This window comes from Carcharhinus amblyrhynchos, chromosome 8, assembly GCF_965287045.1.
Source record: "Carcharhinus amblyrhynchos chromosome 8, sCarAmb.v2.hapA, whole genome shotgun sequence".
Taxonomy (NCBI): Eukaryota; Metazoa; Chordata; class Chondrichthyes; order Carcharhiniformes; family Carcharhinidae; genus Carcharhinus; species Carcharhinus amblyrhynchos.
The window spans coordinates 109,011,324-109,037,944 of NC_137331.1; the positions used below are offsets into that span (position 1 = coordinate 109,011,324).

At 41.1% G+C, this 26,621-nt stretch overlaps 1 protein-coding gene across 12 annotated transcripts in view; it reads left to right on the forward strand.

Annotated features, from left to right (window-relative positions):
• LOC145346825 (focal adhesion kinase 1) overlaps window positions 1–26,621 on the forward strand; it is a 572,567-nt gene that overhangs the window by 245,825 nt on the left and 300,121 nt on the right. For 11 of the 12 annotated variants that reach the window (XM_080194620.1, XM_080194613.1, XM_080194612.1 and 8 more), the window contains 2 exons: window positions 14,775–14,995; window positions 26,192–26,358. In XM_080194620.1, coding sequence (XP_080050746.1) covers window positions 14,807–14,995; window positions 26,192–26,358 — 356 coding nt within the window. In that variant the 5' untranslated portion in view covers window positions 14,775–14,806. Of the gene's footprint in view, window positions 1–14,774; window positions 14,996–26,191; window positions 26,363–26,621 lie in introns of those variants that run through there. The other variant, XM_080194624.1, reaches the window with a different exon arrangement.

Sequence of the window (26,621 nt, forward strand, 5' to 3'; positions counted from 1 at the left end):
ATTATGTTTTCCTTTTTCTTTTGTGAAGTAAACTCTGATAGTCTGCCGAATTGCAGGACACCAACAAAAAGGAAATATCTGGGTATCTATGTAGGCTAAGTCATTTAATGAGCTTTGTAATAGTGACGATGAAATTCCAGTTGCCATCAAGGAGAAATAAGTTTTAGTTAATTTTTTTTCTATAATTGGTCAGAGGGAGTAGTTACAATGAACATTTGTATCATTTGGTTCATGTGATGAGCTAAACTGAAATGCTGCTTTGAAAATTCAGGCTAAAAGTAAACATCATCTGGAAAAATATGAATTAATTAATGATAGCCAGCATGGTTTTTTTAAAGGCATGTTTGGTTAACTGACATGATTGAGTTCTTTGAAGTAAAGCAGAGTTTTGATGAAAAAAATGTGTTTGATGTTGTGTTGTGTATTTAGACTTTCCAAAAGTGTTTGATAAAGTTTATAGACTTGTAGCAATATTGAAATCCACAGGATGTAAATCTGGTTAAGGTACAGGATACAAAAAGTAGTGATAGATAAACATAAGGATGCAAGAACACAAGAAATGGGAGCAGGAGTAGACCGTCTGGCCCTTCAAGGCTGCTCTGCTTTTCAGTAAAATCATGGCTGATCTGATTGTCGCATTGACTGGCTTCACCCTACCCCAAAACTTCATATTCCTTGCTTCCTTGTAGATCAAAAATCTAACTCAGCCTTGAATATATTTAATGATGCAGCCTCCATTGCTCTCTGGGGTAGCGTATTCTAAAGATTAGCAACCCTCTGAGACAACATTTTTCATTTTCATAAGACATAGGAGCAGAATTAGGCCACTTGGCCCATCGGGTCTGCACTACTATTCAATCATGGCTGAAATTTTTTTCATCCCCATTCTCCTGCCTTTTCCCCATAACCCCTGATCCTCTTATTAATCAAGAACCAATCTTTCTCTGTCTTAGAAGACACTCAATGACCTGGACTTCTGCAGCAAAGAGTTCCACAGATTCACCGCTCTCTGGCTGAAAAAAAAACCCTCTTCTTCTCTGTTTTAAACCTTTAGCCTGAGGTTGTGCCATCTGGTTCTAGTTTTTCCTACAAGTGGAAACATCCTCTCCATGTCTGCTCTATCAAGGCCTCGCAGTATCCTGTAAGTTTCAATAAAATTCCCCCTCATCCTTCTAAACTCCAGTGAGTACAGAGCCAGAGTCCTCAGCCGTTCCTCATATGACAGGCTCTTCATTCCAGGGATCAGTCTTGTGAACCTCCTCTTTCCAAAGCCAGCACACCCCTCCTTAGATATGGGGCCCAAAACTGCCCACAATACTCCAAACGGGGTCTGAGCAGAGCCTTACGCAGCCTCAGAAGTACATCCCTGCTCTTGTATTTTTGCTCTCTCGACATAAATGCTAACATTGCATTTGCCTTCCTAACCGCCGACTGAATCTGTATGTTAACCTTAAGAGAATCTTCAACTATGATTCCCAAGTTCTTTTGTGTTTCTGATTTCCTAAGTATTTTCCCATTTAGGAAATAGTCTGTGCCTCCATTCCTCCTTCCAAAGTGCATAACCTCACACTTTTCCACGTTATATTCCATCTGTCACTCTGCTAACTTGTCCAAGTCCTTCTGCAGGCGCACGCGCACACACACACACACACACACACACACACACATCCCTCCCCCCCCGCCCCCGCTTCCTCAGTACTATCTGCCCCTTTACATATCTTTGTATCATCTGCAGACTTAGCAATAAGGCCTTTAGTTCCTTCCTGTGAATCACTAATTCCCATCTTTTTTAATGAGTGCTTATTTTTCAATCTGTTAGAACATATAACACTACAGCACAAACAGGCCCTTCAGCCTGTTTGATCATATCCCTACCTACTAGGCCTATCTATAAGCCTCAATCCCATTAAATCCCATGTACTTATCCAGCAGTCTCTTAAAAGACCCCAATGAGTTTGCCTCCACCACCACCGATGGCAGCCGATTCCACTCTCCCACTATCCTCTGAGTGAAAAACTTACCCCTGACATCTCCTCTGTACCTACTCAGCAACACCTTAAACCTGTGTCATCTCGTAGCAACCATTTCAGCCCTGGGAAATAGCCTCTGAGAATCCAGTGTTCCACTGTTCCCAGTGGTTAAGGCCACAGCCCTTCTTGATAAACCTGGACTTAGGCATATAATGCCCTGTTCGAAGTTAAGTTTACAGGTAACTTGAAACTGAAAGATGTTGTAAGAAGAACTTAGATGGGAGAGATTCATTTCAGTATGAATATCCTTTATCTATACATCCAAAAACTAAACACAATCAAAAGCAAACTGTGCAGTTAACGTTTATGTTCATAAAGCAATGTAATATTAAAGGTTTGAGTGTTAATGGGTAAGAGATATGGTGTGAAAGAGATGGTAACTGGAGGAACAATCTAATAAGTGTTGACTATTGTACTGGCTGTTGTAACGTAAGAGGCCTACCATTTATATTGTGGGTTTGAAAACAGAAAATATCTGAACACTGAAACATAATTAGCCCCAGGGGCCAGTTTTGGATAAAGGATACTTAACCTGTAGAAAGAATGAGGAAAGACTGTTGCACTAAATGGTACAGTTTTTAAGTAGGTGTTGGAACAGAGACCTTAAGGATGTTGTGCAGAAATCTTTGAAGATGGCATGGTAGATCAACACAGTTGATAAAGCTATGGTATCCTGGACTTTATAAATGGAGGCAAAGATTACAAAAGCCTGGAAATTATGATACACTTATATAAAACCTATATTGGCCCGAGCTTGGATATTGTTTGTTATTTTAGGCAACACATTTTATTTAGGAAGCCTGTGAATGCCTGCTCATGAGTGTGGAACCATTTTCTCAGATGGTTCCAGAGTGAGGGATTCCATTTCAGTGGAAAGACTGGAGAAGCTGAGGCTGTTCTCCTCAGAATAGAGAAGACTAAATTTGTTAGTGGTTCAAAATCATGAACGGTTCAGGTGTAGAATAAATAAAACTTTTTCCTAGTGAATGAAGAGGCATGGATTTAGGCATTTAAGGTGATTAGCAAAAGAGCCAGAAATGACCTGAGGAAAAACATACTTGTGTAACTCGTGGTTAGGATTTGGAATGCATTGCCTGCCACGATGGCCTACCGTTGTACACTTGAAAAGAGAATTTGAAAAATAATTGAAAGAGGAAAGGAATTGCAGGACTATGGGACAAGAATTACTGTTTGAATGAACTGTACAGACTTGTTGGGTTGAATGGCGTCCTTGCGTTGTGCATCTGACGGCGTGTTATGAACTCATGCTTTTCAGCACTGCTAGGAAGTACCACGTCAGTCCTGTAATTACTATGTTTGCTTTCATATCTTAAATTTTGCACAGATGTTTATTAGGCACCAAATTAATGTTTGCTCCTTGATAAATTGTCAAAAAAAGCTCTAATTTATAAGAAAATCTGTGTTAGTGCAATTAATTGTGGTAGTACAGAAACATAAATTTAAAAAGTCAGTTTAGAATTTTATAGCGTAAACAATAATGTGTAGGATAGGAAAACAGTTGTGTAATTCATTTGAATAGATTCAAATGGCCGTTATAAAGTATTCTGTCTTCACTCATGATTAATTAAAATATTTAAGATTGGGATTTTATACTGCCTTGTTAGAAGGATTCCCTGTATGGGCTATTCCTGCGTATCTTCCAATTTCTCCCTCCTCAGCTGTCTGGACATGTAGCATTTTGTCCTGTCATCTGGAGGAGGCAGGGGCCATTGGTGGAAGGTTCCTTGAGGATTTGGTGTGGTCAGTGTTGAATGTCACAGTCCCAAGCAATAGTGTTAAGCCAGTTACAGAACCTGCAGTTTCTGCAGTCTGAGGAATTTGTGTTACATATTTGTGCAGTGTGTGAAACATTGCAACCATTTTCCATCATCTGAGGGGGTTGTTCCTCAGTTTCAGATTGGACTTCACACTCCTGATCTTCGGCTATCTGGCGCGGAGGGTCATGGGCAGATCAAAGTACTTCAATGTGACAAAGTCCTTCAGTGGTTAAATTATGGGACGTGTTGCGGAAACCTTTCTTGCAATGTCTTGAATTTACTGCTCAAGGGTGATCTAATGGAGGTGTTACATAGATATATAGGAAATAAACTGTTTCTTTTGGTTAGGGTAAAAGGAAAAAGATAACAATTTTCAAGTTAGAAATAGGCTATAGAAGTGAAAATCAGAACCATCTAAAATTCACCCAGCCAAAAGGCTGAGAATGCCAATCGATCTTTTTGAACGTTGATCACTAAATTGTTGTTTGTTCAGAGGGAAAGACTGTTGAATCTTGCTGCAGATCAGCCATAAAAAAAACTGAATAGCAAAACAGGTGTATGAGATTGAAAGCATAAAAATTTTCAAAATGCATCATGGAAGCAAATTCATTTCCATTACCAGCCCTCCTTGCTGTCTAATTGTAAGAAGATTTCTGTAATTAGTATTTTTAAATTAGGTGTTGCCATCTTCCTGTCTTGTTGGATCAGCTAGGTTGAGGACAAATAATGGTTGGAATAACATTAAGCTTTTGGTATATTATATAAAGGAATTGATGTCTGAAGAAGTTAAAGTGCAATCTTAGGATCCAAATTTTCATGTCCTCTTCAGAAAATGAAAGGTTAACACCATTCCCCGCCCCATCCCCAAACAGTGATGAGTGAATTTTAAATTATGAAAACCAGAATAACTTTGAACATTTAATTACTTTTATTACATTTAACCAGTGATTTTCTTGAACAAATTGAACTAAGTAATCCTAACAGCAATCCTCTAATACAGTTAGAGAGAAGGGTGAATAATGCAAAAGGTTTTCTGTTTTGTGTTGTATCTTGAGGGTGCTGTAATATTTTATTGAAGTGTTTGGGGTCAAAGGTGGGAATTGAAAAAGAATGCTTAGGGAATGTGGTGGTATAATGGCATTTTCACTGGATAAGTAATCTGGAGACCCAGGGTAATCTCACTATGACAAATGATGCAATTTGAATTCAATAAAGATTTGCAACCAAAAGTCTAATGTTGACCATTAAACCATTTTCAATTTTTGTAAAAACTCATCTGCCCTTTAGGGAAGGAAATCTGCGATCCTTGACTCCAGATCCACAGCAGTGTGGTTGACTCTTAAATGCCCTCAGCCACTCAACTGAAGGGCAATTAAGGATGGACATTAAATGCTGGTCTAGCCAGTGATGCCCAGATCCCATGAATGAATTTAAAAAAAGTCTGCCTCTCATAAATATATCAGGAAAGTTTTAAAGTATTTTTGTATATTTCATGCTTGATTTATGAAGTACTTTGGTGAGAAAACATTTAATAAGTTATTGCTGTTACCTTTTAAATGAGATTGGCAATTCCAACTGAAATCTTAAAATCCAAGAAGTTGGACTTAAACAGGAGTTCTAATTTGATATAATGCTGGCAAAATTACATCAAAGGTTTCTATCAATCATGCTTTGAAATTGTAGAGGGGAAATTACTTGTGTAGGTCTACAGGGTGAAACTTTATTGCAACAGCCAAATTGTTTCATTTATAGTTAAACCAATAGAAATTTACTTTCTCTTAGTTTCACTGCCAGAGTGCAGTTTAAGAAAAACTGAAAAGAAAGCAATAGGCAAGTATTGAGGAACTGATAAATGTATGTAACAAGCACTAGGGAGATGGAAACAAATAATGTTGATTTTATTCAATTGTCAGTTACATTCCTTTTTGATATATATCATCGTTCCTTCATTGCCGCTGCATTAAAAAGCTAAAACTTTCTTCCTAACAAAACTTTGGATGCATCTACACCACATGGACTGTGCTTCTAGAAGACAGTTTATTACCACCTTCTGTAGGGCAATTAGAGATTGACAACAAATGATGGCTTTGTGAGTAATGTTTTCATTGCAGGAACTAAATAAAAAATTGGGATATAGTACGTGATTAATTCAAATCATGGCATAATGGAAGAGTTTGAGAGAGATAGGTGACTTTTGTGAAAAGCATTAGAATCATTAAGGTTTCACTGCCTCGTGTCTTTGGCAGACAAATGGATAGAGATTAATTACCATGACCCATTAGCAACCTTTATTATTATTGCATAATGCAATTATCAGGGTGGTAGACATCTAACAAGATTAACTTTTTATTTTCACTGTGTTGTTCTGAAATTGTGAATTAGTACTAAGATTGAAGACTGAGGCTAGGAATGCTGCAGTGACTAACTTAGTTGACTCCCTAAAGCTTGTCCACCTTGTCTCCCTAAAGCGTAAATCAGGACTATGATGGAATGCTCCGCACTTGTCTGGATGGGTACAGCTCCAGCTTGACACAATCCAGGACAAAGCAGACCACTTGATCAGCACTACATCTACAAACGTTCACTCTGTCCACCATCTACGCTCAGTCGCAGCAGGGTGTACTATCTACGAGATGCACTGCAACAATTCACCAAAGATCCTTAGACAGCATCTTCCAAAGCCACGATCACTTCCATTCTAGGAAGACAAGGGCAAGCAGATACATGGGAACACCACCATCTGCAAGTTCCCCTCCAGCCACTCGCCATTCTGCTGACTTGGAAATATAAGAACATAAGAACATAAGAAATAGGAGCAGGAGTAGGCCATCTAGCCCTTCGAGCCTGCCCCGCCATTCAATAAGATCATGGCTGATCTGTCGTGGCTCAGTTCCACTTTCCGGCCCTCTCCCCATAACCCTTAATCCCCTCTCTTATCAAAAACCCATCAACCCGCTTCTTGAAAATATTTAGCGAGGCAGCCTCCACCACTTCAATGGGTAGAGAATTCCAGAGATTCACCACCCTTTGAGTGAAGAAGTTCCTCCTCAACTCCGTTCTAAAACGCCCCCCCTTTATCTTGAGGCTGTGCCCCCTAGTCCTACTGTCTTTTTTGAGCGGGAAGAGTCTCTCCACCTCTATCCTATCCATCCCATTCATCATCTTGTACGTCTCAATGAGATCTCCCCTCATTCTTCTAAACTCCAACGAGTACAAGCCTAGTTTATTCAGCCTCTCCTCATAGCTCAACTCCGGTATCAGCCTAGTAAACCTCCTCTGCACTCCCTCCAAGGCCAAAATATCTTTGCGCAGGTGCGGCGCCCAAAACTGCACACAGTACTCCAGCTGCGGCCTCACCAATGCCCTATACAGCTGCAGCAAGACCTCCCTACTTTTATATTCAATCCCCTTCGCTATGAAGGCCAGCATCCCATTCGCCTTCCTGACCACCTGCTGCACCTGCAGGCTGGGTTTTTGCGACTCATGCACAAGGACCCCGAGGTCCCTCTGCACCGTCGCCTGCTGCAGTTTTTCGCCCCGTAAGTAATAGTCCTTCCTACCATTCTTCCTACCAAAGTGGACCACCTCACACTTGCCAACATTAAATTCCATTTGCCATTTCCTGGTGAAGGATCCTCTTGGACTTGCGGTGAAGGATCCTCTTGGAGAGAGTGATCATTGTATGGTGGAGTTTCTGGTGCAGATGGAGGAGGAGAAAGTGGGTTCCCGGACACGCGTCCTTTGTTTGAATAGAGGGGAGTACGGTAGGATGAGAGAAGAATTGGCGAATGTGGACTGGGGGAGTGCATTGGAGGGAGGGTCTGCTGAGGAGCAGTGGAGGATCTTTAAGGAGATCTTTCTTGGTGCTCAGCAGAAATTTATTCCGATGGTCAAAAAGGACTGTAGGAGGAGAGGTAATAAGCCGTGGATAACGAAGGAGGTGAAGGAAAGTGTTAAATTAAAAGCGGAGGAATTTAGAGTAGCTAAGAGTAGTGGGCGAGATGAGGATTGGGAGAGGTTTAAATGTCAACAAAGATTGACAAAGAAGTTGATAAAGGAGGGTAGGAGAAACTATGAAGCTGGGCTAGCGCTTAATATAAAAAAGGAGAGCAAGAGTTTTTATAAATATATAAAAAGGAAGAGGCTGGCTAGGGTGAACGTTGGTCCTTTAGAGGATGAGAAAGGGGACCTAGTGGTAGGGGATGGGGATATGGCTAAGGTATTGAATAACTTTTTTGTTTCTGTCTTCACGGAGGAGGACGTGAATAATTTGCCGGGTGTTAGCGATGGAAAGGTGGTAGGACTGGAGCGTCTTAATGACATTACTGTTACTAGAGAGGCGGTGCTCGACAGACTGGAGGGGCTGATTGTGGACAAGTCCCCAGGACCGGATGGAATGCATTTCTGAAAGAAATGGCGGAGGTTATAGTGGATGCATTGGTGGTTATTTTCCAGACATCGCTGGATTCCGGGGAAGTGCCGGAAGATTGGAAAACGGCTAATGTTACGCCGTTGTTTAAGAAGGGTGCCAGGCAAAAGGCAGGGAATTATAGGCCAGTTAGTTTAATGTCTGTGGTAGGTAAAATGTTAGAATCCGTCATTAAGGAGGAAATTGCGAGGCATCTTGAAGGGAATTGCTTGATAGAGCAGACGCAGCACGGTTTCGTTAAAGGGAAGTCGTGTCTGACAAATTTACTGGAGTTCTATGAGGATGTGTCTAGGGCGGTGGATAGAGGAGAGCCGGTGGATGTGGTCTTTCTGGAGTTTCAGAAGGCGTTTGACAAAGTACCTCATAAGAGGTTATTGCAGAAGGTCAGGGGACATGGAGTTGGGGGTAGGGTGTTAGCGTGGATAGAGGATTGGTTGTCAAATAGGAGGCAGAGAGTGGGGGTCAACGGGTGCTATTCGGATTGGCGGATGGTGACTAGTGGAGTGCCCCAGGGGTCGGTGCTGGGGCCTCAGCTTTTTACCATTTATATAGATGATCTGGAGGAGGGAACTGAGTGTAGAGTGTCGAAATTTGCGGATGACACCAAGATTGGGGGAACGGCAAATTGTGCGGAGGGTGTGGAGAGTCTGCAGAAGGATCTAGATAGGCTGGGCGAAATATATCACTGTTCCTTTGCAATCACTGAGTCAAAATCCTGGAACTTCCTCCCTAACGTCATTTGTGGGTCAACCCACAGCACATGGACTACAGCAATTCAAAAAGGCAGTTCATCACCATCTTCTCAAGGTCAACTAGGGATAAGCCATAAATGCTGGCCTAGCCAGCAACACCCATGTCCCATGAATGAATACAGAAAAAAGATTATTACTTGAATGTGTGTAAATTGAGAGAGGTGGATACTCAGCAAGACCTTGGTGTCCTCGTGCATCAGTCACTGAAAGTAAGCACACAGGTACAGCAGGCAGTAAAGAAGGCAAATGTTATATTGGCCTTCATAGCGAGAGAATTTGAGTAAAGGAAAAGGGATGTTTTACTTCAATTATATAGGGTGTTGGTGAGGCCACACCTGGAGTATTATGTGCAGTTTTGGCCTCCATATCTGAGAAAGGATATCCTTGCTATAGAGGGAATACAGCAAAAGTTTATCAGGCTGGTTCCTGGGATGGCAGGTCTGCCATATAAGAAGAGACTAAATGAGTTAGGATTATATTTACTGGAGTTTAGAAGAGAGAGAGGATCTCATAGAAACAGGGTTAGACAGGATAGATTCAGAAAGAATGTTCCCAATGGTGGGGGGAGTCCATAACTATGGGTCATAGTTTGATAATAAAGGATAAACCTTTTAGAACTTGGATAAGGTGAAATCTCTTCACCTAGAGGGTGGTGAATGTATGGGATTCACGACCACAGAATGCAATTAAGGCTAAAAAGTTGTCTGATTTCAAGAAAAAATTAGATATAGCTCATGGATCTAATATGATCAAGAGACAGGCTGGGAAGGGGGATCAGGATATTGAATTCAATAACCAGCCATGACCAAAATGAATGGTGGAACAGGCTCAAAGGGCCGAATGGCCTACTTCTGCTTCTAGTTTTTATGTTTCCATGTATCTGTGTAACAGCAATTTGCATTTCCATATTGATACTAATGTAATTAGACATCTCACATCCTTCAAGAATGAAATATGGCCACTATTTACACCAAGCCAGAGAAGGAAACATAAGGGCATGGGGCTAAACGCTTAGTGAAAGAGGTAGGGTGTTTGAAAGAGCACCACAGGAGGAGAGGTGGTGAGGTTTCAGGAGGGAATTCTGAAGGTAATGCCATGAATGGTGGGACAAAAGGCCAGAATGGAGAAGCTTTGAAATTTCAATGTTTTAAGTCTGCGAGAAGTTACAAGAGTAGAGAACAATTAAGCCATGGAACGGTTTCCACGTGAGGGTGAGAATTTTAAAACTGTACATTGGAATCCAATGTAGGTCAATTTGCATGGGTTGAATGGGATTTATATGCATTAGAACATAGGCAACAAAGTTTTGAGCTTATTACGGGTGGAAGATCAGAAGTCAACCAGCAGAGTATGAGAATAGTCAATTCTGGAGGCATCAAAGCATGGATCAGTATTTCAACGCCTGATGTGCTGAGACACGGGTGGAGATGGATGATACCATGTAGGTGGAAGTAGGCTGTCCTCATGATATACAAGACATGGGATTGGAAGCTCAGCTCTAAAAATAGAATGTTGATTCTGGAAGCAGTCTGGCTCAGCCAGAGATGATGGCCAGGGAAGGAAATGGAATCAGTGGTTGGGGAATGGAGTTTATGGCAAAGGCTGAAGACAATGGCTTAAGTTTTTCCAGCATCTAAGAACATAAGAACATAAGAAATAGGAGCAGGAGTAGGCCATCTAGCCCTTCGAGCCTGCCCCGCCATTCAATAAGATCATGGCTGATCTGTCATGGCTCAGTTCCACTTTCCCGCCCTCTCCCCATAACCCTTAATCCCCTCGCTTATCAAAAACCCATCAACCCGCGTCTTAAAAATATTTAGCGAGGCAGCCTCCACCACTTCAATGGGCAGAGATTCACCACCCTTTGAGTGAAGAAGTTCCTCCTCAACTCCGTTCTAAACCGCCCCCCTTTATCTTGAGGCTGTGCCCCCTAGTCCTACTGTCCTTTCTGAGCAGGAAGAGCCTCTCCACCTCTATCCTATCCATCCCATTCATCATCTTATATGTCTCAATGAGATCTCCCCTCATTCTTCTAAACTCTAACGAGTACAAGCCTAGTTATTCAGTTTAATCTTGGCTCTTGCACGACTAGGCATCATGCAGAGATAGTGAGCAGGTTGAGACAGGTGGTGGTGAGGTCGAGCTGCTTGTTGTCAATGTACATGTAGAAACTGATGTTCTGATTCCGATGATGCCAACAAGGCACAGCATATTGATGAGAAATCAGAGTGGGTCAAGGACAAAACTTTGAGGAACTCCAGAAATTATGGTGCAGATGATAAAAGAAATACAATTGCAGGAATTTCTCTGCCAAGGACTGCATAGATGAGTAGAAAGAGGCAAACATAATGTTAGTCAGCTGAGCAACAGAAGGGAGGCAGATGGCGTGGTCAACACCCACTTATTGGTGGGATGCAATCCTCTTCCAATGCAAGGTGATTTTCAAGTAAAAACAAACAGCACGCAGGAATTAGGAGCAGAAGCAAGCCATTCTGTCCCTCAATATGTCCATGGCTGATCTGTTTGCATTGAGCTCCACATTCTCATCTATCCCTAATAACCTGTGATTTTTTTCACCCAACAAGAATTTATCTACCTTTCCTTAAAAAATATTCAGTGATCAGTCTTCTGAGGTAGAGTTCCAAAGTTGTACAAACCTCAGAAATAAATTCTCCTCCTCTCCTGTCCTAGAAGGCAGACCTCTAATTTTAAAACTGTGCCCCATTGTTCTTGACTTGCCTATAAAAGGGAACATCATATCCATGTCTAACTTGTCAGTACCGTTTAGGATCTCACACCAAGTACTCTTCTAAAATCCAGTGGAAACAAGCCCAGCCTGTCCACCCTATCCTCATAAGGCAACCTGCTCATTCCTAGATATCCTCTGGACCGCTCCAATGCACTTACATTCTTCCTTAAGTGAGGAGACCAAAACTGTGCACACATTTGAGATGTGGTATGACCAGTGCCCTGTATAACTGAAGCATAACATCCTTGTATTTATGTTCAGCTCCTGTCATTATTAAGTACTGCATTCCATTAGCCGCCTTGATTATATGCAACACCTGCTCATGCTTCCCTCTGTACCGTGGCATTCTACATTCATTCTCCACGTGAATAACTTCACATTTTCCTCACAAATATGCTCCATCTGCCAGATTTTTGCCCATTCACCCAACCTATCAATATCCACCTGCAAACTCCGTCTGTCTTCACAACATAACTTTCCTAATTGTGTGTGTTCAGTTGCTTGACATAGTGAAATCTATGTATTGGGAAATGAAAGAGGGATAATGGAGTCAGGGTTGCAGATAAATAACATCTGAGTTCCGAAATTATTTCAGTCCTTAAAAGCGGTAGTTTGCATCGTTACAAAGCTAAATGCATTGCTGTCCGTATCTGTATCCGATGTTTCAAAGCCCCACCATCTTTGTTGGAGAGTATTGTGCAATTTGAAATTATTTTCTTAGAATGATAGAATTCCTATAGTGCAGAGGGAGACCATTCAGCCCATCAACTCCACACCAACTCAGCATCTTACCCAGACCCACCCCCTAGCCCTATGCCTGTAACTACCACACATTTACCACACTAATCCCTGAACCTACACATTTTTGTATATTAAGGGAGAATTTAGCATGGCCAATCGACCTAGACTGCACATCCTTGGACTGTGGGAGGAAACGGAGCACCTAGAGGAAACCTATACAGACACAGTGAGAATGTGCAAACTCCACAGTCAGTCACCCAAGGCTGGAATTGAATCTAGGTCCCAGTGTACAGTGGTTAGGCGCTGTGCGACAGCAGTCCTAACCACTGTGCCACCGTGCTGCCCAATTTTCCTTTTGGAATTTTGCACCTGAAATGCTCAAACCAGTCAAATATCAATTTAAGTGGATTAGTTTTTAAATCAGTTATGTGTACACTAAGTAGCTCATCCATATCAAATAGTCATTTTTATACTGTAAATGCTTGTTTTCTGTTTACCTAATGTAATTTGCACATCTGCAGAAGTCATCAGACTTTCAGCAAAGAACAAGGATGGATATGTGATATTTACATGGCTTTTAAACTGTTGAAAAGCCAAACTAAATTTTGTCCATCTACGCCTTGTTCCAGGGCAGATTTAATTGAAAAACCAACCTCAAGTTTGTCCCCTTGCTCATTTCACAGTCAGTGAGCTGAAAGCCACCCACCCACCATTTTTAGATGGATAATTAAGGGTCAATTAGGCTGGCTATAAATTCAGTTGATCCTGATAATATGTTGACCACACCATAAAATGTTTAGCATGAGCCGGAAGCTTTTTTTTAAACCTCAAGTCATTAAAGGATGGGAAGGGCTGCCTTCTGCTGATTTCAAGGCACCATCTCCTCCGGGTAACTCTCTCTTCCTAACCTACTGAAACTCTCCCGGGCCTAAATTCCCGGACTTGACTGCTCAGGGGATTCAAGTCCTCGGGATTCTTTTATCATTAGCTGTTCTGGTGTCAGACACTGACATCTTCAACTTATGTTTTTTACTTGTTGAGTATCCTTCCCACTCCTTTGCTGTCCATATGCTTCTCACTTACAAATATTAAATATTTAGTTTGATTCAGGGATTCAATTCCCTGATTCCCATTATGTTTCCAGGCAAGATGAAGGGAGAAAGGCATTAGTGTATCACAGAGTCAGATTGGGGCCACGGTTGCTGCTGAGGCCAGAAGAAACAAGGGGCTTAGGCTTGGGAAGAAGCAGGCACGTGTGACATGGAATATCACATGTTTTTCTTATGTATTGGATCGGTACAATACGGCAACCACATCAGGCAGTTGCTGTAGTGACATGTTCAGATGGGAAATAAATTGGGATGTTTGCTTGTGAGAAGCAAATGCTGGGGACTTGCTCAATGGGACAGGCTGGAGCTGATGGATTAGCTGTAGATTGGAAATCAGACTAGAGAGTGTGGTGAATGTTCCTGAAACCAAGTAACCTACAAAACATAAATGGTCTCAGAACAGCTTTGATTAACCATTTGCATGACACAATTTGAAATATATAAAACGAAAGCACAAAAAATGCTGGATGATCCAGTTGACCTGGCAACTTCTGTGGAAAGAACAGAGGAAGGAAAGAAAAAAAAGAATGCATTTATTTAGTACCTTTTGCAATCTCAGGAAGACCTAAAACCTTTGCAATCAATCAGATACTTGTTAAAGAAGGTCATCGGCTTCATTTGCACCCAAGTTCCCATCAAAGGAAAGTGATAAATGACTAGATAATCTGCCTTTAATGTTTTTGACTGAGGGATAAATTTTGATCAGGACATAGCTGTTCTTTGAATCGTGGCAAGGGTTTTTTTTATATGTTCCCCTGGAGAGGACACATGAAGTCTTGGTTTAACATCTCATCTGAATGACTGCACCTATATAAACCCTTAGTGCTGCATCGAAGTGTCAACATAAATTATGTGCTAAAGTCTCGCGTAGGATTTGAATGCGACTGATTTTGGATGAGACTGTGACCAGTGAGACAGCTGACAGCTGATAAAATAAAGCACTAGATGGATTCAAGCGCTGTTTGTATTTTCGGTATGGGCCATTTTGTTGCAAGTCAATGGTTGGCACATGTTTGTGTGTGAAATAATTATGAAATAATGATGAGGAACACAACTTGAAATCCAATTTTTCCTGTTACAGGCAACCAATATATTTTGTTCCAATGCAAGTTTTGACGCCAAAAATCAAACAATCCTTATGGTTCCTTCGACTTTTGAGTCTAACTTTTATTTTCCTACTCCATAGAATATGACCGACACATAGCATCCCGCAGAAACATGGCAGCTGCTTACCTTGACCCAAACCTGAACCACACAGCAGGTTCAGGAGCCAAGTCCCGTTTGAGTATGGAACGATCCCCTGGTGCCATGGAACGAGTTCTGAAGGTCTTCCATTACTTTGAGAGCGATAACGATCCCTCAACCTGGGCTATGAATATCAGGCACGGTGATGCCACCGATGTCCGGGTGAGTTTATACCTTTATTTCTGAAATTTATTTGAACATTATGCATTTATGATAAAAATGCCAATTTTTGATTTTAAGTATTTTTAATTAGGAAGGATTTTGAGAGAAATGTTCATGTTTTTAAAAAAAAACCATCTGAACTATTGATATTAATTTTATCATTCTCAAATATTGTTCTTAATCCCTTGAAGTTTTAGTGAGGTGTGGAATTTTACTGATCTTCTAGAAAGGGAATGGCAAACTGCACAAATCACACTAAATATTATCTGCATTTCTACAATCAAAAGAGGCATAATAAAACTAATTCTGTCCGCAAAAAAATGCAGGGACTGGAGGAGATAACGTTCTTGGCAAGTTGAAGCTCAAAATTCTTTAAAATTCATATGAAAAATCCCACAAAATTGCCTAAAGCATGTATTTATTTTAAAAAATTCACTAATCATTGTCTTCACAGCATTGCTGGAGCCTTTCAACTGGGGTCATCTCTTTATTCTTGGACTGAGAGTTTTCCGAGGCAGTAGCATTTTTGGAGCCAGAAACAAGGAGCGATCCTGCTTTGTGGTCACTTGGACACTGGGCTACATTTTACAGAAGGCAGCTAATTAAAGGGCTGCTGCTGACCCTGCTGTCCAGTTAAGGACAGGAAGACCAGTAGTTAGAGGTTTGAGAACTCTGAGTCTCAGTGTGCCACTAGGAACATTGGCTGCTGCTGCTGTGGCTGCATCTTGTGGAAAGAGAACACAGTGATGTATTCTACTAATCAGGTGGGTGGGGATTGGACGGGCCAGGGCCAATCAGGCAAGCTCGGAGTCAGGTGGTGCAAATGACGTCGGTTGTGGTATTTCTACCTGGGAGCTTTTCTGTGGGATAAAGAGTGTCTCAAAAAAAGGCCCTGCCTTTTCCAGAGAGGAATCCTCTCCCTGTCAGTAGTGAAACGTTGCCCTGTTATTTAAGAGGGGTAGCAAGGATAATGCGGATAATTATATACCAGTGAGGTTGATGTCAGTGATAGTGAAATTGTTGGAGAAGATTCTTAGGGATAAGATCCATACACACTTGGAACTGAATGGTCTTATTAGTGACAGACAGCATGGTTTTGTACAAGAAAGGCCATGTCTCATTAATTTTGATTGAGTTTTTTGAGGAGGTGACAAAAATGGTTGATGAGGGAAGGGCCATGGATGTTTTGTACATGAACTTCAGTAAAGCATTTGACAAGGTCTGTGATGGCAGGTTGGTGCAACAGGTAAAATTACAAGGAATGAAGGGTGAACTAGCAAGATGGATTCAGAGATGGCCATAAAACAGAGAGTAGCAGTAGAAGGGTGTTTTTCTGAATGGAGGTCTGTAACTAGCGGTGTTCCACAGGGATCAGTGCTGGGACCTCCTTTGTATGTAATATATATAAATGACTTGGAAGAAAACGTAATTGGTCTGATTAGTAATTTTGTGGATCTTACTAAGATTGCTGGTGCGGATAATGATGAAGATTGTCAGAGAATACAGCAGGATATGAATAGGCTGGAAAATTGGACGGAGAAATAGCAGATTCAATTTAATCCAGACAAATGCAAGGTGATGCATTTTGGTAGATTCAATTCAGGTGGGAACTATAAAATAAATGGCAAACAGAGAGAGATCTGCGAGTAGAGATTCACAGATCCTTAAAAATGGCAGCAGAGGTGGAAAAGGTAGTGAAGAAAGCATGTGGCATGCTTGCCTTCATCGGACAGGGCATCAAGTATAAAAATTGGCAAATTATGTTAGTTATGTAATACGTTGGTTAGGCCATATTTGGAATACTGTGTCCAATTCTGGTTGCCACACTACTTGAAGGATGTTGAGGCTTTGGACGGAATACAGAAAAGGTTTAACAGGATGTTGCCTGTAAATTATTTATTAGTCACAATTAAGGCTTATGACTAATAATGAACGCTGCAATGAAGCTACTGTGAAATTCCCCTGCAACTACAAAGAGAGATTGAATAAACTGGATTGTTCTTTAGAAAGGCAGAGGCTGAAGGGCGACCTGATAGAAGTTTATAAATTGAGAGGTATGGATAAGGTGAACAGTTGGAAGCTTTTTCCCAAGGCAGAAATGACAATTACAAGGGGGCACAAGTTCAAGGTAGAGGAGAGAAAGGTTCAGTCGAGATGTGCGGGGGAAGTTTTTTATACAGAGGGTGGTGGGGGCCTGGAATGCACTGTCAAGTAAGGTGGTTGAGGCAGCCATGTCAGTGACATTTAAGACTTATCTGGATAGACACATGATAGGCCGGCTAAAGAGAGATGCACCACCAGGTGCTAGGTCTCAATAAGTTTGCCGAAGGGCCCGTCCTGTGCTGTACTGTTCTTTGTTCTTTGAAATTGGGAAGAGGCCCATAATTCACCACTGAAATAGTTCATTTGAGCATTGGGCTGGTGGGTTGCCTATTATTGATATGACATCTGACACAATCCCTTGCCATTTTGCTGATCGTCCCACCTCCAAGGACCTCCAGCCTTGGGATGGAATTTTGAGAATCCTGCTGGCCTGACAGTTAACGTGCGATTGGAGGGCCACAGGTGGGTGGTTATTACCAGTAGCAGAGAGGTAAGCCCCTTTCCTTTTCATGAATATAATTGCTGGAGGAATTACAGCACTTTGCAGAAGAGAGCGACAAAAAAATCAAAACTATGTTTGACCATCTTCTGATCATTTGTGTCTCTGACAAGGCTGGCAGGTTTGGGAAGAAAAGAATAGCAAAATTAGAAACGCTGAGTAATGTGTAATAGGTTGGTGATTTGTAAAAAAAAAATTAGGTTCTAGCTATGTCTCAATAATTGCAGTGACTGAAATTTTGAGGTTGTATTGACAAAGAAACAGTCAGCTTTGGCCATCATTATGTTGTCAAACTGGCAAAAACTCCTGGTGTTCGCACATGCACAAAGCAGAAATCTGTAAGTTGCTGTCACTGAATACCCACTTCTCAAAAGAGTGCTTTGTAGAAATCCGCATGGATAGAAATCTTGGAAACACCATGGTTTGATGTGAATCTTCACTTTTCATAGCTGCATTCTTCTTTTAAAACTCCTTGAAAAAATTACTTTGTTGAATGAGAAGATTTTAACAGTATACTAAGTCATAATCACTATTGTGCGATCTCACTGGCTCTTAAAAAGCAATGTTTTTGTGATGTCATATTTCTCCATTAAACTGAAAAAGTTCCACAGATTTATTTTATTAAATCTATTATTAATTGATATTTCAGCTTCTACCTTAATCCTACAAGCATGCTCCAATCTTTATTTTGCTCCATTCTTTGATTTCTAATAATTTCTGAACCAGTGCTTTTTTGCTTCATGGTTTGCTACGTGTGAGAATTCTTCATTGTGATTAACTACCTAGCCTGTGTGATGACTCAAATGTTGCTGAATGTCCGAGATTTAGGGCAGCACAGTGGTTAGCACTGCTCCTTCATAGCGCCAGGGACCTGGGTTCAGTTCTGGCCTAGGGTGGACAGTCATTGTGGAGTTTACGTGTCCACATGTCTGTGTGGGTTTCCTCTGGATGCTCCGGTTTCCCCTCTGTCTGAAGATGTGCAGGTTAGGTGGATTGATCATGGTAAAATTGCCCTTAAGTGTCCCAAAACATTTAGGTTACATGGATTAGCCATGGCAACTGGGGATAGGGTGCCTCTAACTCTGCTGAATGGCTTCCTCCTGTCCTGTAGGAATTCTATGATCTTTTATAGCTGATACTGGAATAAAATTAATGTTGGGAAAGATTAAAACCATGACAGGGGGATCGCTAGATTTTTCAATGTAGCTTTTTTCAAGGTTAGCGATGAACCCTTTCACTATATTATTGACTGTAAAATCTGGATTGTAACTTATGCAATTAGAATATTCCAATTTTCTGTGACAGCCTGTCCCAAATCTGTGACTTCCAACGCCTGGAAGGACAAGGGCATCAGATGCATCACAGTCATCTTCAAGTTATTAATATCACTTCAGAGATGGACAGCGTGAAGTGCATACAGGATGCAATATTTTTGAATTGCATTCAAGAGAACTTTCTTCAGCCAACATGTAACAAGCTCAATTTGGAGGGGAGGGGGGAGAGATTCTAAATTTAGTCTTAGATAATGAAACTGGGTACATTGATGAAATAGCATGGGGAACCATTTGGAGATAGTGAACATAATACAGTTTGAATTATTAAAGTAAAGGAGAAATATAGAACAAGCATTGAAGTTTGAAATTGGGGGAAGACAAATTGCATCAAGTTGAGTGGTGAGTTGGTGATTGTTGGACTGGATACAACTATGAGAAGGAAAAAATTGTGTCCAATCAGTGGGAGACATTCAAAGGTAAGATTCTACAAACACTGTGGACATGTTCTCTCCAAATGAAAAGGGTGGTACCACCAAATCTAGAGCCACTTGATCATCAATAAGCATACAGGCCAGGAGCCATACCAAGCTACAATACAACCAGAAAGAATGCTTTCTATGGTGCATCTGTAAATTAGTGAAAGTTGTGGTGGAAATGTAACCCTTCAGAAAGTACATTATACAAGCATAATGTATAAAAAGAAAGATTATGATAGTAGTATTATTAATACTGCAGAATGCCTAGAAGAGTATAGAAAGAACAAGGTTGAAGTAAAGGTGGAAATTAGGAAAGCAATGAGAGGATATGAAAAAATATTGGCAGGCAAAATCAAAGAAAATCCCAAGATGTTTTACCAGTACATTAAGAGTAAGGGAATGACTAAGGGAAAGGTAGGGCCTATCAGAGATATACATGGTAACTCGTGGGTTGATGCAGAATACGTGAGCAGGTTCTCAGTGAGTTATTGGACTTCACTAAAGAGAGGGATAATGTAAACATTCTAGTTAAAAAGGAGTGTGAAACATTAGATACTATAAGTGTCGTGAGAGAGGAAGAATTGGAGGAACTGGCATCCTTGAAGGTGGGTAAATCATCAGGGCTAAATGGATTGTATCCCAAGTTGTTGAAGGAATCCATGGAGGAAATAACAGATGATCAGAAGGTTATTTTCCAGTCCTCACTAAATTCAGGCAAGGTTCCAGAGGACTGGGGTCTGTGAACGTTGTACCATTATTTAAAAGGTGTGAAGGATAGGCCAAAAAACTATCAGTGGGTTAGTTAGGCTTTTGTCATAGACAAACTATTGGAAGCAGTTCTGATCAGAAACAGTCACAATAATTTTGTTGGTTGAAGATGGTGGGGGAGATTTTATCATCTCACCGCACCGGTCAATGGGCAGGCTAAACCGATAAGATTGAGAGAGCCAAAAAATCAGGTTCACACTATTGTTTGAGTTCCGACCCACTATGGTGATGATGTAAGCAAACTTGAAAATCGAGTTAGAGTAGAATTTGGCTGTACAGGCAAAGGCATATAAGGAGTATAGTAAGGGCTGAGGACTTAACGTTGTGGGGCACTGGTGTTGAGGATGATTGTTTAAGTGTTGTTGTTTCCTATCCATACTGATTTTGGTCTGTGGGTTAGAAAGTTTAGGATCCAGTCTCTGAGGGAAGAGCCAAGCCCCAGGCCATGGAATTTTGATGTTGAGTTTTGTAGGAATAGTGGCGTTCAAGCTGAGTTGTGGTCAATATATAAGACTGACATAGGTGCCTTTGTTATCCAGGTGTTCCAGGGTTGAATGTAAATGGCGTCAGCTGTGGACCTGTTGCGGCAATAGGTGAAATGTAGCGGATCCAGGCAATGTGGGAGGCCAGAATTGATTTGTGCCATGACTAACCTTTAGCACTACTGCTTCACAGTGCCAAGGTCCCAGGTTCGATTCTCAGCTTGGGTCACTCTCCATGTGGAGTTTGCACGTTCTTCCCATGTACGCATGGGTTTCCTCTGGGTGCTCCAGTTTCCACCCGCAGTCTGAAAGACATGCTAATTAGGTGCATTAAGAACATAAGAACATAAGAAATAGGAGCTGGAGTAGGCCATCTAGCCCTTCGAGCCTGCCCCGCCATTCAATAAGATCATGGCTGATCTGAAGCGGATCAGTTCCACTTCCCCGCTTTCTCCCCATAACCCTTAATTTCCTTGTCTGTCAAAAACCTATCTACCCGTGACTTAAATGTATTTAGCGAGGTAGCCCCCACCACTTCAACGGGCAGAGAATTCCAGAGATTCACCACCCTTTGAGTGAAGAAGTTCCTCCTCAACTCCGATCTAAACTGCGCCCCCCCCTTATCATGAGGCTGTGCCCTCTAGTCCTGCTATCCTTTCTAAGCGGGAAGAATCTCTCTACCTCTACCCTATCTATCCCCTTCATCATCTTATACATCTCTATAAGATCCCCCCTCTTCCTTCTAAACTCCAACGAGTACAGACCCAGTCTGTTTAGTCTCTTTTCATAGTCCAACCCCCTCATCTCCGGTATCAGCCTAGTGAACCTCCTCTGCACTCCCTCCAAGGCCAATATATCCTTCCGCAAGTGCGGCGACCAAAACTGCACACAGTACTCCAGCTGCGGCCTCACCAGTACCCTGTACAGTTGCTTTTATATTCAATCCCCCTCGCTATGAAGGCCAGCATCCCATTTGCCTTCTTGATCACCTGCTGCACCTGCAGACTGGGTTTTTGTGACTTGTGCACAAGAACCCCCAGGTCCCTCTGCACCGTAGCTTTTCGCCTTTTAAATAATAATCTGTCCTATGTTATTTCTGCTAAAGTGGATAACCTCACACTTGCTAACATTACACTCCATCTGCCAGGTCCTCGCCCACTCGCTTAGCCTATCTAGATCCCTCTGCAGACTTTCCACACCCTCCGCGCAATTTGCTTTTCCACTCAAGTTTGTGTCATCAGCAAATTTCGTCACCATACACTCAGCCCCCTCCTCCAGATCATCTATATAAATGGTAAATAGTTGAGACCCCAGCACCGATCCCTGCGGCACTCCACTAGTCACCAAGCGCCAACCAGATTAGCACCCTTTGATACCAACTCTCTGCTTCCTATTAGACAGCCAATCCTGTATCCACGCTAATACCTTACCCCCAACTCCGTGCACCCTAACCTTCAGTAGCAACCTTTTATGAGGCACCTTATCAAACGCCTTTTGGAAATCTAAAAACACCATATCCACCGGTTTGGTTCCCCTCTGTCTACCACATTAGTCACATCCTCATAGAAATCCAATAAATTCGTCAAACACGACTTCCCCTTAACGAATCCGTGCTGCGTCTGCTCGATCAAACCATTCTTTTCCAGGTGCCTCGTCTTTGATGACGGATTCTAGCATTTTTCCAACTACAGAGGTTAAACTAACCGGCCTATAAGTCCCTGCCTTTTGTCTGCTACCTTTTTTAAACAGCAGCGTAACATTAGCCGTTTTCCAATCTTCCGGCACTTCCCTGGAATCCAGCGAATTTTGGTAAATAATTACTAAGGCATCCACTATCACCTCTGCCATTTCTTTCAGAACCCTGGGATGCATTCCATCCGGCCCTGGGGACTTGTTCACCTTCAGTCCCATTAGTCCATCAGAGTGGCAGAGCAGACTCGATGGCTTGACTGGCCTAACTCTGCTCCTATATCTTATGGTCTTATAGTATTAAGTTGATCTTTCTCTACACCCTAGCTAGTACGAGAACACTACATTCTACACCCTCTCCTTTGCTTTTCTATGTACAATATGCTTTGTAGCCCGCAAGAAAGAATATCTCTCTTTGTATACTAATACATGAGACAGTTAATCAAATCAGAATATTGAGAGGTTGGGGGACCTTAAAGTGCATTTCCTCAATTCCCTGAAGGCATTAGGACAGGTGGACAAAGTGTCAAGAAAGCATTTGGAATGCTTTCCTCTACTGGGGGAGGTATTGAATACAAAAGTAGGATTGTAATGATGGATAAAATGCATGGTCGGCCACAGTTGGAAATTTGTGTACAGTTCTGGTCAGCACATTTCAGTAAGGACATAAGTGCTGAGATTTACAAGGATATTAGCAAGTTTTGAAAATTTAAGCTATGAAGAGAGATTGGATAGACTAGGATTGTTTTCATTTAAACAGAGGAGGCAAAGGGGTGACCTAATTGAAGTGTATAAAATTATGAAGAGCCTATGTTAATCAACAGGAAGACTTGTTTCCCCTAGATAAAGGGTCAATTGCTAGAGGGGTTGGGGGGTGGTGTTCGATGGGGCGAGCGTCTACTTGTTGAGGCTGAAATGCACAGCTGATTCAATAGATTCTTGGATCTGCACCTGTAGTGCTGAAGGCTGAAAGGCTGTGGACCAGCTGCTGGAAAAGGAGGTGAAAAATTAATGGCTAATTTATTTTTCTCTATTTTTGACTGACACAGGCATGATTGGCTGAAAGGCCTCTTTCTGCACCATGAACTTTTCTATGGTTCTACATACTATGCCAACTTAAACATTTATCACTATTCCTTCAGGATTGAAATTCTAAACTCCCTGCCTGTCAGTTCTTTCCCTATATGAACTTCAATTGTTCAAACATGAAACCTGTTATATCCAGTAAAGACATATCATGTTCATAACCTTCTAGATACAAACGTATTTCAACGTGGACTCTGAGATCGGCATTTCTTTACACAGAAAAGCCAATGTGCTGCAAAGATGACTGGCAAAGGTCAGATGCATATTTAAAAGCTGTCACACACTCGCAGAGTGAAAAGGGCACTTCCCAAAAGAAAAGTTGTTAACTGCCCATATCCTGAGACCATCAAGAGATATTCCGGAACAGATTGGGTCTTTTTTGAAAAAAAGGAACTGATCGTTTCAACCCCTCTCAGAACGAGAGTTTTAAAATAATGAGCCAGTTATGGCTCATCAACCCAAGACCACCACCATAAATGGATGATGAACTGCCACAAGGTAAGGCAACCATGTTTTCCCCTTAGCAATCTTTAAGTTTTGACAACGTAAGAGACAGCTGCAGCAGAAAGGGCAGCAACACCAATGCCTTATAGCAGTTTAAGGCTGTTGACATTGCAACTTCTCCAAGCCTGTTCCTTTTCAGTTCCTAGTAACAATAATGGGACTACAAGCAACTAATTTTATGATCTGCAGAAGTCTATCCCTTTGGGAGAATCCTGAAATGATGTTGCCAAACAGTTTCAGCTGTTGAATTCACCTGAAATATCCTTTAGCAGTGAAGACTTACTTTTCTGCAGACAATCACTTGATTAGAAAGTATTCTTTTGGCGTATTATCTTCAGCTGTACTTTACTTGAGTGCATGTGTGAGTGAGTACGATTAGTTACATTTGAGTATTCGAGTTAGTAAACAATCCTTTTTATTTAAATCCATGAAAAACTTGCTCCTGGTTATTGTTCACACACTCTGGTTAAGAAAACATACATCTTCTTCTTAAAAACTTATCAATTGTGGGCAGTTGGGAAGGGAACAGGGATTTTGGTAGTTATCTCACTCTGTCCTTAACCAGCAGCTTCTCAAGGGCGACCAGGTATCGGCAATAAATAACCAGCAGTACAAACAATGTGCGTATCCCAAGAATGATTTCTTTAAAATACTGCCGTAACTAGTTATTTTTCTTCAATTTAATTCTTATGATCCGAATGATATTCAACTGATGGATGTAAGAAAAAATGGTTTGTTGTTAATCAACAGCTCCAACATCATAGTATTATTCAATTGCCAGGATGGTGGCAGGTAAAATAGACCTGATGCTTTTCTTCATCAAGCAATTTCCATTTCCTTTGTTTTATGAATGTTATTTTTACACTAAGAACCAGAATCAATTGTTAATTTAGTCTTTGATTTAATTGATTCAGTTGATGTGGGAATTAATTTAGTCTCATGCAGAAGTTGATTGATTTAAAAATTGTGTACTCTTAACTGCAACATTTTGCAATCTTTATAAAAGCAGATGAACAAAGCTGTGATCTACTTATATTTTCTGAAATGCATATAAAATACTGCACATTATGCTAGGGAATAAATTTGTAATTAAGAGTCAAAACAAGCTGTTTAGATTCTCAATCAGAAGAAATTTAGTGCAGCGGTTATTTTGGATACCTTTAATCCTGCCACTACTCTTGCAAGCTCGTTTCTCGTTTTGATTTATACAGTATGTGTTGTATATTTTCATCTGTGACATGTCAGTTGAAAGTAGCACTTAGATTTTGCAGATTGCAAAACAAAGGCAGGTAGGATATTATCAGCAATGTTCAAAATTGAAGTGTGGTTGTTGCAAACATTCAAGGATCTCAGTAACTGCCAGCCTATCATGAAGAAGCATGGACAACATTCTGTGAAATTACAAATATTCTGGAAATCAGGCATATAATAAACTGACATGTTGAACATCTGTTGCATGTTTTGCTCAAGTTTGAAACATTTCTCCAATAAGATTGAATGATAATAAAAAGCATTGAAAATTTTCTGAAATGGAAGTGGGACGTATGTTAGCACAGTGGTTAGCATTGCTGTCTTACGGTGTCAGGGATCCGAATTCATTTCCAGCCTTGGGTGATTTGTGGAGTTTGCACTTTCTGCCTGTGTCTGTGTGGGTTTCCTCTGGGTGCTCTGTTTTCCCCCCACACCAAAGATTTGAGTAAGAATGGTCTTTCCTAACCATTCTCACTGTACATACCTTCTGCTATGAAGGATTGGAAAAAAGATATTATCCTGCCTACCTAACGAAAAAAGACTAAGCAAATGAAATTGTCAATGTTTATACCTGCATAGAATCCACAGCACAGAAACAGTTATTATCTTTAACCTCCCATCCTTCTGCTTCCCACCTATTTGCATATTCTTTTCTTCCATTCTTCGTCATGATCTATTTTAAAATTTTCATCCTTACTTTTCAATCCCTCCACATCCTCACCCCTATCTGCCTTTCTGTTAAATGCATTTATGTTTGTGTCTCAAGACATTCTTACTACTCTTCGGATAAAACATTCTGTTTGAATCCCAACCACTCGTTTTTGTTTCCCTTACAACGGGAAATCATCTTCTCGACATCTACTCCACCATAATTTAAAAGACCATGTTGGGTCACCTCATAACCATGCCTTACCTGGAGAGAACGGCTAGTATATTAGGTGCAAACTTAAATAAGTTGATTTCAAAGTTAATATATAAGCTAGGCAATTACAGCTGCTGTTAGTTTTTATTGTGTGGTTCTTTTGGATAAATCAATCTAATTTCGTACCTATGTCTCATTTCAGGGTATTATTCAGAAGATTGTAGACTCCCACAAAGTTAAGAATGTGGCGTGCTTTGGAATTCGACTCAGTCATATGCGTTCTGAAGAAGTCCACTGGCTACATCCAGATATGGGCGTTTCACATGTGCGTGAAAAATTTGAACAGCATCATCCTGCAGAGGAATGGAGGTAAGCAACACAGTAAAATGAATACAGTGTAACAGTGACAAAATAGTAAATCATGACTATTCGAGGCCACTATAATCTTTGGTGACTTTGTTTGTAGTCAACAGCTTGCATTTATCTTGTGTCTCTAACAAATGTTAGCATCAGACATGCCAAGACACTTCACAGGCGTTCTCAATCAAAATTTGACACCACGTTCAGTAATATTAGGGAAAATGATCCAAAAGCCTTAGAATGTCGTAAAGGAGGAAAGAAATGTGGAAAGA